The following is a 13,432-nucleotide window of genomic DNA, read 5'->3' on the forward strand; positions in this document are numbered from 1 at the left end:
GTAATGCTTTGTAAGACAGGCCAAGTTATAGAAGCATTACTATTAATTCTCTGTCTATGATAATAACAAATAAAACAAATTATTATTGAAATTAATTTGGAAATGTATATTATGACATGAAGTAGAGACATTAATTCTCAAAGGTGTTTACACATCATCTTGAGGTTCTTATTAAATTTGGTTAAATGACTTCAAATGGTAGGATCAGATCAAATCTCATACTCATGGTGATTAACACCTTTTTGTGAATTTGATCCTTATATGGGTATGTCTCCAACCCACCCTGTTTGTGAATTTGAAGGCCTCAGACCATAAGATTACTTTAAATCCTTCATACTTCAATCCTGATGACCTTTGCTATTTTTTCTTTCAAGAGGTTCATCCCTTCCTTTCAATACCTATATAACTTACTTCCTATCCCTTATCCTTACTCCATCCTTATCTTGGTCTACAATCTCCAAAATGTATGTCAACTCCTTCTCAAACACAAACTCATAGAATACTGCGTTCAATATTGTCTTAAAATTCTTCCTATTCCATGACTAATGCCTGATTTGCACATTGATCTAAACTCCCACATATTCCTCGGTCACCAACAAATATTGCTAATGATATTTCCTACTATTGCCTCCTCAAGAAATTATATAAATTTTGCTCTTTCGTTGTACTTCCCTCCCTTTCTATTAATCAGCTGTAACGAGACATGTCCTGTTGGTAGCTACGGCCACAGTTGCCAGGCAACATGCAACTGTCAGAACGGAGCCACCTGTCATCATATAGACGGAGACTGTATCTGCGCCCCAGGTAAGAATCTCCTGCTCTTCACACTCTATTTATACTTCATCTTCTCTTCATTTTCCTCCTATCTGTTTAGATTAAGCATCTGTCATCAGAGTTGTATGGATATAAAGTTGTGAAGTCTTTGTAAATATAATCTTGTGCCCTTATGGCATGTCGTCAGTTGATGCTGTCAGAGAGAAAAGTTTGGAAGTGGTCAATTCTGAATCCGGGGAATGCTTTTCTTGATTTGTTTCTTGTCTGTGAAATAGACATGCACAAGTAAGGAAAACCCCATGACTGGCCTGTACTGAAATTAGGAGCATTTCTTACTTGGATCAAGCTTACATAGTAAAAACTGAGCTCATCACAGTTTAAACTGAATTCTGTTTTATGCTGTTTTGTATTTTAGTGGTGTAAGATAAATCTGTAATATGTTGATTTTAATGAGGAAAATTCTGTCTTATAATGTATGAAATCTAAGGACACCTTTTTTCAAGCCTTCAACAAACTTTTCCCTTCTGACACAAATCAGTCACATAGTCTTTTAATTGAAAGCAATTTTCTGAGATACTAGGTTAAAGGCAGTTGAAAAAGTCTTAACCAAGTTTCTATATTAGGGCAGCTATTTGAATTTACAATGCTCTTAACATATGAAAATCATTATGAGAATGTTTGAAAGAATATGGATGTGTGAATGTCGAGAGTGTATCCATGTGTCTCTCTTGGTTTTACCTTTCTTATCTGATAGTGAAGTATCATGTTAATCATCATGAGCTAGGGTCCCAAGAAATGATCTTACTCATCATTGTCTGGGAACATACATCTTACTTGTTTAGACTAACAGATAATAAGAAAATAGCAGAGCTTGGTTCAGACAGAAATGATTCAATTAGTCCATGATAATCTGGAGAGATATTGTAGATGAATTTTTTAGTTGAAGGAAATATCACCTACAATAAATTTTATGGATTGAGGGAGACTTTTGCTTGGTGTTAGATGTTTACGCATGAACAATATCTTCTGAAGTATTCTTGAAGTATAGCATGCTCCTGTGTCTAATAGCTTTGAGAAGATTATTAATGACTCTTCTCATGTATGAGTGACATCTAAAACAATTTTAACACTATAAGACTTAATTTTTTTCTTTGTGCATGCATTAAAATACATCACAAGCTATTAAATAAAAACCCAACACAAACTGTGCTTGTAAAAATCTAACTAAAAATAAAATGATTAATGTATACTCCTCTCATAGGTAATAAATGACATGTAGAACTTTTGCTTTACAGCTCTTAACAGAGCACTATCTACATTTTCAGTGGTAGTCTATTGACTATAGGGTCAAGCAACTCTGTAATGCAAGATCATATTTGAACAGGCTAAAGAAGTACATCCATTGGAATAGACTCTAAATGTTGTAATTTTCCTGTCGATTCGCTATTTCTCTTCAGGTTGGAGAGGAGTTCACTGTAATCTTCCATGCCAGAATGGTTACTTTGGAGATGGATGTAGTAGATTATGTGATTGTGGGAACGGAGCATCATGTCATACCGTTACTGGAGAGTGTGAATGCACTCCTGGATGGTTACAACCCTCTTGTCTAACAGCTTGCAATGTGAGTAATAATTGCTTGAAAGTAATGATATCCATGCTCTAAAATTTTAGAGAATTTTGTAGACCAGAGAAACTATAGATTATATAATGTAAAGAAGTACACATTTGGCATGAGAGAATGTAGAGGGCAGTATTACCTCATTACTTTGCAAACTATTAATTGAATTATTATAAACAATTTTTGATATCATTATGGATGAGTTATGAAGACGGAACACAAACATTTGTTCTTTATTCTGTCTGCCATATCAGTTATATCAGTAATATTTTTATATTAATAAAAAATTTCTTGTTTAAAGAAATATGATTTCAGTGGTGAGCCTTTAGATTGATATAATGATTATGTTTTTGAATGAATCCATTGCATTTTGAGATCATCTTATGATGTGAGAAACTTTCAAAGCATTTATTTATATTTATATTTTTCTCCAGCCAATGGCCTTTGGACCCGAGTGTGTCAATACATGTAGTTACTGTGAAAACTCTTCAACCTGTTCTAATGTTGATGGTGTCTGTCAATGTAATAATCCTTTCACAGGTAGGACTAATTAGCCGCAGGGGCTACATTCTGTATCTCATGCTAGGGAAGAGAGAACTAATTCAATATCCAATTCTTGATTCAATGCTTTATGTCACTAATGTATTTCACAATCAGTTCAATAGTATAGGAAGCATTGATTTATTCTCAATTAAAGTCAACATTGAGTAGCGTATAATTTTTTTTCAGAATTGTTAGATGGGTGTACTGTAGTGAGTAGGGAGATATATGTTTTTACTCATTACCCAAAAGTAAACAAATATGTATGTGTCGTAAAAGAAGATGTTTTAATATGATGATTGTTGAGGAAAAATTGTATATTGTCTCAAGTCATTACAATCAGTCTTGTTATTATAGATAATCCATTGATTATATCTATAGAAATTATCTATGTTCTTTACCATTTTTATTTTCAATAGGTGTACTATGTTCCAGTACTTGTCCCAATGGTTTCTGGGGACCTTCTTGCTCTCAGACATGTCACTGTGAGAATGAAGGTTCATGCGATCCTGTGAATGGGACATGTCTATGTCCACCAGGATTCACTGGAGAGTTCTGTGAGTTAGGTAAGTGCATGGCCAAGTATACAACAGCATGGTCAGAAACGTTAGAATACCTATCAGAAAGTGATTGGATGAAAAGTTGATACATTTGCATATAAATAGATTGTGTGTACCTTTAAATCCATCAAATTTAAAGTGTATAAAAAATGCTTTCGTAAATTCTTGCGATTTCTTTTAGAAGTTTCAATCTCTTTGATGACTGGGGAAATTGTTAAAATATTTAAAACTGATTGTGATCTTGTGTGATTTGAATTAATCATAGATATGATAGTGTGATAAGTGCTTTAGCTCTGAATATTTTTGAAGTTATGAAATGAAAAATTCATTCTGATTCTGTACCAAAGATACACAAATCATTTCCTAAGTTTGTGGTTTTATAGGGTTATTTTCTTTTATATCACTTTAACCCTATCTAGGCCGGGGGGGGGGGGGTGGCCTCAGAGGCCCCCCTCAACGAATCGTGCGATATTTTCGCCGCATAAAATTTTCTGACCGCGCTGCTTGCTGACTTTTTACTTTCAAGTCTTGCGCAACTTTTAGACCAATTTTGCGTCACCCGGGTACGTGGTTCTGAAATTACGCAACATTATGTAAGTGCAATGTCAGACCAAAAATTGCTCAGAAATGTGATTTTGTGTACAAAGTCAATGCAAATTGTGTTTTCAACCAAAATTCATAAATGTATGATTATTTTTAGTTTTGCTGTTCTAAATGTATTTATTTGATGCTTTTTATGATCGCAGAAGAGTCCCAAACAAATTTCATTGAAAAAACAATGGAAAACAACGGGTCAACAAAACAAAGAAATACATAAGAAATTGCAAAAAACAATATAATACATAAGAAAATGATTTGATATCACAATTTTTTCATGTACACTTGCTAAGAACACCACAAAAAGTTTCTATACCAAAAATTAGTACATTTGGAGCTTTATTAGGGAGTTAGAGGAAAAAGTATGATTTCGCCTACTAATTACACATAAATTAGCATATTCACTTAATAGTGATTTGCATGAAATAAATTACTATACAATCTTGTAGATTATGTCCCAGGCAAGCCGCGTGCCAATTTTCGGCGCGATCGTGCGGTCGACGGACGAGATCTTGGGGGGGGGCTTGGGAGGCCCCCCCCCGTTCATATGAACTCCCAAAATACCCCGGCCTAGATAGGGTTAAAATTCCTTTATTCATGATTATTCTTCAAAGCTTTTCTGTCAAGTAAAGGGAACTTGATTATAATTTTTCACTAGAAGAATATATCATAAAATATTCTTTATTTCTCATTGAACCATTATATATTACAGTTTGTGATGAAGGTACATACGGCTATAATTGTGGGTACCCCTGTCCTGGTGTATGTATGAATGGTAATGCTACCTGTCATCCAAGAGATGGGAGTTGTACCTGTCTTCCTGGCTATCAAGGAGCTAACTGTGATAGACGTAAGAAAATATATCTATATTTGTTTTGACTTAAATAAAGGTTTACATTATCAAGAACAAATCAATAAATACTGCTGAAAATGGTGTTTTGCAGTCAATTTATACTTTTTTTAAATGAATGAAATAGGAATTCAACAACTTTACATAAATTCAAATGAAAATGAAAAATTTGTGCTATATAAATGCTCCTTATTATTTTTATTAATGAAATATGTGAATTGTTTAATTCATGTTAGTGAATCATATCCATGATTTTGTGTATATTTTATATCACACAAGTAGTGTAATATTTCTTCATAAACAAAAACATTTGAATGAGGACATTAATTAATGAAGTTGTATCACAGAATGATTTTGTAATTGTCAATGAAAAATTAAAAAAATATTAGAGACCATCTTTTACTTCAACCTTTCTGTCATGTTTTAAGGTGTAATGTTGGATTCAGATTAAATTTCCAGAGATTTACATAGTATTGGTCAGATCAAACTACCTGACCTGTAATAACTGACAAACAATTTTTCTTTATGTGATTCTTCTCTTACAGCATGCCCTGCTGGATTCTATGGTGTTGGATGTTTACAGGAATGTGCTTGTAGTAAGAATTCAACATGTAACCCTGTCACTGGGCAATGTGAATGCTTACCTGGATGGATTGGACCTGATTGTAGTCAAAGTAAGTTCTTGGAGTTTATCTTTGAGATCTTTCAACATATTCACGTTCTGTTACATTTAACTATATTCAATGGTGAATATTGAGGCTACAAAATAGTCATTAAACCAAAAGAAGCTGCAAATCAATATATAAGGTTAAGATAATGTTGCTTCCAGACTAATTTAGATAAGTTGTAGGATTTGGGTCAGGGTAAAGTGCATTTGTACAGCTGTGCATGTTTAACAATATGACAGGTTACACATTGTTTTGCTGCCTTTATGCATTTCTTCATCAGAGCAAATATTACAGGAGCGCATCCTCTTCAATTATTTGTCCCTATAATATTACAGTACCTGGTATTATGTGTAAGCCCATATAGTATGCTTAGCAATTGAGTCTTGGAACTCTTGTTGGAATGCTCCCCACAGAGTGGAGAATATGCATACATTGTGTGCTGGCCACAAAGATCCGATGACTTGGGTAATAATAATTACAATGTAAAGCACTTAGAAACACAAAGTATTGAGTGCTATATACACAACTATTATTATTTTAATTAATTCAGGATGTCCAGAAGGTCGGTATGGTTATGGATGTTCTTTCACCTGTGACTGTGCACAAGGTGCATCCTGTGAGCCATATGATGGAGAATGTTTGTGTCCTATTGGATTTGGTGGACCAAGGTGTACAGAGAGTAAGTTCAATTATATTGTTTCTGATTAATTAGAGGAATGTACAAGGTTGTTTTGATATAGCTAATATAGTGCATCCCCAGCCTTGTAACAGATTTATATCATTACTAGTGATAGTGACTGTCTCATTTCTTTATCATATCCTGATATACCTTATCTTCATTTACGATTAAAAAGACTCGATTGTCCCTTATCATAAAAGATATTTGATTGGCTGAGACAGTTTCTTTTCGTGTTAAGGTATTTCAATAAGAAAATCAATTGCTTCTGAAATTGTTTAAGATAAATAGGTAATTGAAAATATAGTGAGTCATTTATAAGAATTTTATCAATGTACACAATATAATCAAATTTTGCAATGATCATTGAGATGTATTAATTGTTTGATCTATTATAGTACAGTAAATGTTTAATGGCTGTTTTGTTACATTGAAGATTCATGAGGAGAAGAGATGTTTACTTCATAAATTTGTCTTCTTTTGTTTCAGGTTGTCCCAAAGGAAGATATGGTGAAGGCTGTAACTTTGAATGTGAATGCAATGAAGAAGGTACAGCATCATGTAGCCCACTGAATGGACATTGTGATTGTAGCACCGGTTACAGAGGACATCGCTGTGAAAAATGTGAGTTATTCACTTTATTGTAAAAAAATGTCTCCAGTAGTATTCTAGATAAAGAGGCAATTGAAAATTTGGCTAATAACCTCATTGTCATAAAAAAAGTTATTGTTATTAAATTGAATGGCTCATGATATTATCATATAAATATATTATCATTATAATCATTATATTGCAAAGCGATGAAATTACCCCTTAAATATATGGATAAAATTAAGTTTGATTTGTCTTATGAATAGAGATTAGTTGAAAATAATTAGGTAAAATCCATCACTCAATTAATCAAAGAAACATAATTTGTAAGAAATAAACACCAAATATGAAAATACATTATCCTTTGAATCATCATACCCTCTTGATAATGTACAGATTTCAATATATGTTTTGATTCATATGAGTTTTAAATTAAGATATGTTTTCGTCATTGATTTCTTGCAGTGTGTGTACCAGGAACATATGGAATCAACTGTCAGTTTGACTGCAAGTGTCAGCATCAGTCAGACTGTAATCCTATAACTGGACAGTGTGATTGTTCACCTGGATGGATTGGTGATACATGTCAATTAAGTGAGAAGGGTTACCAATCTTATCTTTAGAATTCCATCTCCCCTCATACGATAAGTTATCACATCATTTAACATTTCCTTGAATACAAAAGTGATAAGAGTATGTCAAAGCTGATTTCACTATAAAGTGATTTAGTGCCTGTTTATAATCTTTATTCTGTATTTGTTCAAATGATGATGATTAAGTTCTAAAAATGGGTTTCATGTGATCATATTCAAAGAAATTGGTGAAATTTAGATATTCATACAAAAGAACATTTTCCCCTTCCAGGAAAATATATGTGATAGTTACAAATATGTTAATTACCTTGATTTTTTCCTTCATTAGAACTGTCATATAATTTCAATTATATACCTATTTACATCAAAGCTACTTTACTTTTGTTTTATTACAGAATGTCCACCAAGTCACTATGGTATGTTCTGTAATAAGACATGTTCATGCCCAGGTAAAGCTGAATGTGATCATGTGAGTGGACAGTGTTTATGTCCAGCTGGTTTCTATGGTGAAGATTGTAAACAAGGTAAGTCTGTAATAACAGGAATTTCATCTGTTTTAACTAGTGAATTCTTTTCTTGATTTGACATATTCCAAGCCTCTTTATGATTTTGTTTACCCCTCCCCCCAAAAGAGTTTGTCATTTATTTCATTACTAAAAGTCCTTAATCTGCTATAATGTGTAGCATAGTAATATGCAAGAGATAGGCATCTGTATTCTTGTGATGAAATGAGAAAATTTGAATTACGTTTGTTTGGAGTAACTACTGAGAAGTGTTTTACACTCTTTGAAAAAAAAACCCAGAAATAAAGAATGATTGCATCCTTTTCCTGTTATAGTTTGTGGGCCAGGATTCTATGGATCAAACTGCAAGGAGACATGTAACTGCCCTAATTCTAACTATGTATGTGATTCAGTCAGAGGATGTGTATGTCCTGATAATGTCTATGGTGGCCAGTGTAATATTGGTAAGTTAGGAGTGATATAATTCATATTGTCAACTTCCATTCATAAATGGCTCTGGAGGGTTTTATGGTATCTTTCACATTTACTAGTATTTGATTAATTTTATAATTCACTCTTAATTGTTGAGGTAGTCAAACTCAGTGTACCATAGTATCCCGGCATAGTATCATAGATTTGCAAGCCCTTAAGTTGTCTCAAATTTGTCTGAAGCAACATGGAAATATTTCTTTACAATTGAAATCAGTTCAATAATTTCAACAAGTGAGGTGTGTTCAGATGTGCAAAATTCAAATTTTAAAAGGTTAAGAATGCAAATTTCCCTCCATGGTTTTAGCATTCAATCATTTTCCCCTGATGACCACTTTATAACTGTATACATATCCACATTGAAATCACAACTAATTTTCAATGTATATTCTTGCATACCATTCAATTTTCTTATAGCTGGAATCAAGAACCAACAAACAGGTCTGATGTCTGGTGGACCAATGATTGGTATTATAATGGGTATTATTATCTTCATACTTATTATTCTACTAATGTTGGTGTTCCTATGGAGAAGAAGATACAGAGGTAAACCAGACTATGGATTTGCTATCTCGTGAGTACTTCATGAATCTTTAATGATATTTCCATGATAAAGACTTATTTTGTGAAATTGAAAAAAATATATATTCATGATATTGGTTTTGCTGTCTTCTGCAGTAATGGCTTTCAATTTCTTAGTTGCATACAGCTTAAGCTGTCAATATTCAACTTCTTACAAATGATGGCAGTAGTATTAATTGTGTACTAATGAAAATTGATTTGTTTTTCATATTCATAACAATTTATCTCATCATTGTCTGTACATGTAGGTAATAAAGTTTAGAATAGCTTTTTTCCACATAAAGTGTAATCTTTTGGTGAGATAGCAAAAATGGATTGATGATATTGATTATAGGACAGGGTATTAGTTTGGCTCAGCTTTTTATAAAAGCCAAATTTTTGTATATTCCTAGATATTCAAGAGGTGATATGATGAACTCATCTGGTCCTACTGTGGTATCCAATGGTAACGCTCATAGTTTACCTCCAGCCAGAGACTCACCTGTAGGAGCTAAGGGTAACAACAAACTCAAACTACAGAATGTCAATCCTTTATTTATGGCACCAGTTAAAAATATTGAAGATGACAGCATTTGTGGGGGCGCTGTTGGAGGCAAATCATTTGGTGAGTTGGGTATGATAACATTTAATTGCTTTATTTTTCACAATTATTGCATATTAAGGTGTCTTCTATTGAGAGATGGGAGATCATTAACTTTGTATACTTGTCTGAATGGCTCCAGATATATAATAAACTATGGGTTGAATGGGTTAAGAGCTTAGATTTTGAAGCATATTTAAGGACAAAAGAAAAATATACATCAAAAATATAAATATAATTATTCTCTATGTCAGTGAATATTGAATTGTAATCCAAGCATAATAAATGTTTATTTTCATCAATTATATAAATGAATGAAACTTAATTTCGTTTTTGGCATGAATTAGGTTAACAAATCATGAGCACTTTATATATATTATAGATGTTGGGTATTATTATTATTTTTAAATTTATCCTGCTTGTTTCCTTGTCTCATGTATTTAAATGTAAAGGCCATTTATTGGAAAAAGCAACCTATTAAAGACTTTATTTTTATAATTAAGTATAGATTATTTTTCCTGTTGAAATTGTAAAAGTAGCTCCCAATACTTCCGTTCAGGATATGAATTATATGTTTGTTGTTTTGATTCTCAGATATTTGGCTATATGCCAGAGGCTATTGATACTGATGAATGAAAGTTGTATGGGGCTGTATATAGTTTATTTGGATTTTGGAAATATTCCAAGCTCTTAGCTAGAAACTCACCAGTAATTGTCATTACTTATTTCCCTTTTCCCCGAGAGTGGAAGTTACAAAAAATGTGTATGATTAGTTAAATTATATAATTACACACACTTAGAAGTCATTGTAGACAAACCATATTTTCTTCTTTTTATGAGAATAGATAAAAAATGCTAATTCATATAGAGTTCATATTAATTCCTTGTGGAATTCAAATCAACCAAATTTATTTTGCAAATACAAATGAAATTCCATCATAAATAGTTTTTGAAATTGTATGCTTTTTAGTAATGGAAGACAAGGTTGACAACTCATATGAAACAACGATTCCACCTCCTCTTCCCCCAGGGAGGGGTGATGAGGATCACTATGAAGAGGGTAATCATTCTAAATCAATATCTTGCAGGCAAAAACAGAACTAACACACTGCTCCCAATGTGTGCATTCATTTATTGTGTTATATATTCCTGATACATGTATTATATATGTGTGTGCATTTACTAATGCTCTAGAATATGCATAGCATCAGTTTACAAATTGTTTCCCCTATCCCTTAATGAGCAGCAATATTACGTAACGGCCATACAAGTGTTTGTCAGAGAGTGAAACAGCATGAAAATGAAATACGTTAATCAGTTCATAATCATTATTCATATTTTTTGTCCTCCGTCATATTTCAAAATGCACACTTTTTTTATCATATTGTTTTTTTATCAATTACATACCTTAATAGTATTTTTATTTTGTAAGAGGTAGTAGCTGTGCTGGTAATAAAATGAACGAAATTGTCATTAATGTGTGATATATAATAAGCAAACTCCTATGATATGTGAGCTATTGATTTGAAATGAACAAACCAGATTTTAAACTCTATGTAACATACTTAAGTTGTAGTATACTATTAGAAATCTATCAGAGTGTGATGTAAGTGTCATATTGATTAGCTTGTAGGGTAATACTGGTAAAATTAATGGGATAGTTTTTTTTGACCAATTATTGTTCTGTTCAATATTCAGTTATAGTCACATGCTCATCACAGTTGCCATCACAGTCACTGCAATCATCATCACCATATCACATCATCAGTCATGCAAAAAATAATAAAATGTAAGAAGGGCAAGTCCTTCACACAATGACTTGCCCTTCCAAATCTTTTAAGTTTTAACAAATATGAATGTCCACTTTCATTTTGTTTATTGATATGTCATGATAACAAAGAGACTCAAATATATTTGTGAGCAATCTGTGTGTGAATTCCACTATATAGTGGATCCACTACATATTGACCACCCTTGTTTTTTAAACTGCACCTTGTGCACATAGGGATGATACATGGGAGATGCATGCAGAGTGAGCACAAAACAATTAGAATTGATTAAACAAGAGACAAATATTAGGTGTAAGATAAATAGTTTTGTAGATTTGATGCTCAGATAATTGAATTGCAAAGGATTGTTTATAATCTGCAATTTGTTTATGAATTATAATGCTTTTGTGTGGATCTTATGCATTACTAGATTAGATGGTGTTAATATGTCTTACTGAGTCAAACTTAAATACTGGAACAGCCGGATATTTACAGTATAATGAGCATATGCCATGTAGTTTTCCCAACCAATGTTACCCCCCAAATTTCATTGTATTGTTTTGAAGCATTATATGAAAATATGTATGTCTAATTATTGATGGTGTGAGTAAAAATCTCTCATACTGTGAGTATAAGAATACATAATAAATTGAACTAGATGTGTGGAATTCTTTTTAAGGCAATGAGATTACCATGTTTGAAATATCATACTAATTAGAAATATGAAAATAGAGTTCCTGTAATCTCAATATGCTTCTTGTAAATGCATTGTGTTTTAAAATGCAGTCTAATGATTTTGCTTTTTACCACCATATTTCATAACGGATACTTTTGTTTTCAAATCTAGCTCAGCAAACATAATAACATTACTTTGTACAAATTATATTATATCTCCTTTCCTGCTGTAGACTCTAACTGTGAAAAAGCTACTAACTCTTATGAGTGCATACCTCCAGCTGTCCCACCTCTTAGAACTAATATCAATCAATTTGATGGCAAAGAACCAAATAAAATACAACCTGGAAAATCAAAAAGTAAGTATACCATCCTCACATGTTTTTCTTATTGCATTTAAGTAAAGAAAAAACAAGTTTATTTGAACCATGTTTTGTGGAAGCACTTCAGATGTAGTTATTTAGCAAATCTCATTGTCCGCATTGATGCCTGTTTGTTTGTTGTATTTGAATAAAATGATATTCCCATTGGCTAGTGCCCTTGATTGATGCAGAAAATAATTTGAAGTGAAATCAAATTATAAAGTTATTTTCAGATTAAAAGGCTGTGTTGAAATTGCATCCTAGATTGGAAGTAAATTGACTGCAGTTGCCTGTTTTCTTAAATAGATGCATTAAATGCCCCATCCTTGTAGCTGACAGGACTGTTACCTTGATACTACTTGTTGTGTCTTGTTCCTTATGTTTTGGATTGTGAATCCCCCAATTGATAGTTTATAGTCAGTATTGTATATCCTGTATTACATGTAGATAGGAAAAATATATGTTTTTGTTATAATAAAGAGTCAATAATTGACCATTTCAAAGTTTGAAATATATTGATCATTGTTAGCAGTCTTTATTAATTTGACATTATTATTCCTCCTTATTTCAGTTTTTAAACAGGCTAAGAACAGCAGCCCAATTATGAACCGTTACTCTATGCCTGGAGATTCAACGGAGAATATCTATGCTGATATAGATGAAATGATGTTAGGTCAAGCTAGGAAAGCTTCTCAACCACTACCACCAGTACCTGATAACTATTCTAGTATACCAAGAAATACACCAGCATTGCCATGTCAAGGTATAATACACTCTCTTGATGCATTTATAGATCTATAAAAATATTGATCTGTATGTCACAAAGCACGACAACTAGGCTTTGAAATTAAGTTGAGCCAAATTTATTGGACTGAAATATAAGATTTCATTTTTATGGTCTTGACCTATCCCAAACTTGAAACTTTTCATCTGTTTCGAACTTTGGATTTGAAAGTCTGTTTGTAGCAGGAGATCAATTTTGTTTTATCAAGCACAATGTAAGAT

The 13,432-nt window shown here is 32.5% G+C and overlaps 1 protein-coding gene across 1 annotated transcript in view; it reads left to right on the top strand.

The window, feature by feature from the left end:
* LOC121410360 (multiple epidermal growth factor-like domains protein 11) overlaps window positions 1–13,432 on the top strand; it is a 67,432-nt gene that overhangs the window by 49,711 nt on the left and 4,289 nt on the right. The window contains exons 13-27 of the mRNA XM_041602393.1: window positions 692–804; window positions 2,232–2,395; window positions 2,827–2,932; window positions 3,352–3,498; window positions 4,802–4,939; window positions 5,485–5,613; window positions 6,158–6,286; window positions 6,773–6,907; window positions 7,340–7,468; window positions 7,863–7,991; window positions 8,306–8,434; window positions 8,877–9,033; window positions 9,434–9,645; window positions 12,299–12,424; window positions 12,999–13,190. Of these exons, the coding sequence (XP_041458327.1) occupies window positions 692–804; window positions 2,232–2,395; window positions 2,827–2,932; window positions 3,352–3,498; window positions 4,802–4,939; window positions 5,485–5,613; window positions 6,158–6,286; window positions 6,773–6,907; window positions 7,340–7,468; window positions 7,863–7,991; window positions 8,306–8,434; window positions 8,877–9,033; window positions 9,434–9,645; window positions 12,299–12,424; window positions 12,999–13,190 (2,135 nt within the window). The remainder of the gene's footprint in view (window positions 1–691; window positions 805–2,231; window positions 2,396–2,826; window positions 2,933–3,351; window positions 3,499–4,801; window positions 4,940–5,484; window positions 5,614–6,157; window positions 6,287–6,772; window positions 6,908–7,339; window positions 7,469–7,862; window positions 7,992–8,305; window positions 8,435–8,876; window positions 9,034–9,433; window positions 9,646–12,298; window positions 12,425–12,998; window positions 13,191–13,432) is intronic.

The sequence above is a fragment of the Lytechinus variegatus genome, chromosome 3 (assembly GCF_018143015.1).
Source record: "Lytechinus variegatus isolate NC3 chromosome 3, Lvar_3.0, whole genome shotgun sequence".
Taxonomy (NCBI): Eukaryota; Metazoa; Echinodermata; class Echinoidea; order Temnopleuroida; family Toxopneustidae; genus Lytechinus; species Lytechinus variegatus.